The following is a 246-nucleotide window of genomic DNA, read 5'->3' as shown; positions in this document are numbered from 1 at the left end:
GTCTCCCATTTGTCTGTTGAGAAACTCTGTCTATCTTGATTAAACATTAACAAATGCATTTACACGAAACGTGAGCATATATCTAATGTAACCCTTTTTCCCTAGGTACACGAGGAACCTAGTCGACGAAGGCAATGGCAAGTTTAACCTCATGCTGCTGTGCTGGGGACCCTCGCATACCTCGACCATTCACGACCACGCCGACGCCCATTGCTTCATGAAGGTGAGCTTTGGCCAATAACTTGC

The 246-nt window shown here is 46.3% G+C and overlaps 1 protein-coding gene across 1 annotated transcript in view; it reads left to right on the top strand.

Annotated features, from left to right (window-relative positions):
- Positions 1 to 246, top strand: part of LOC119592988 (cysteine dioxygenase type 1-like) — a gene marked incomplete at its 5' end in the record, with an annotated part of 24,978 nt that overhangs the window by 21,755 nt on the left and 2,977 nt on the right. Inside the window, 1 exon segment of the mRNA XM_037941872.1 lies at positions 106 to 223. Within this exon segment, the coding sequence (XP_037797800.1) occupies positions 106 to 223 (118 nt within the window).

The sequence above is a fragment of the Penaeus monodon genome, chromosome 31, assembly GCF_015228065.2.
Source record: "Penaeus monodon isolate SGIC_2016 chromosome 31, NSTDA_Pmon_1, whole genome shotgun sequence".
Lineage (NCBI taxonomy): Eukaryota > Metazoa > Arthropoda > Malacostraca > Decapoda > Penaeidae > Penaeus > Penaeus monodon.
The sequence above is the reverse complement of the archived record's forward strand: the minus strand, read 5'-3'. Positions and strand labels throughout refer to the sequence as shown.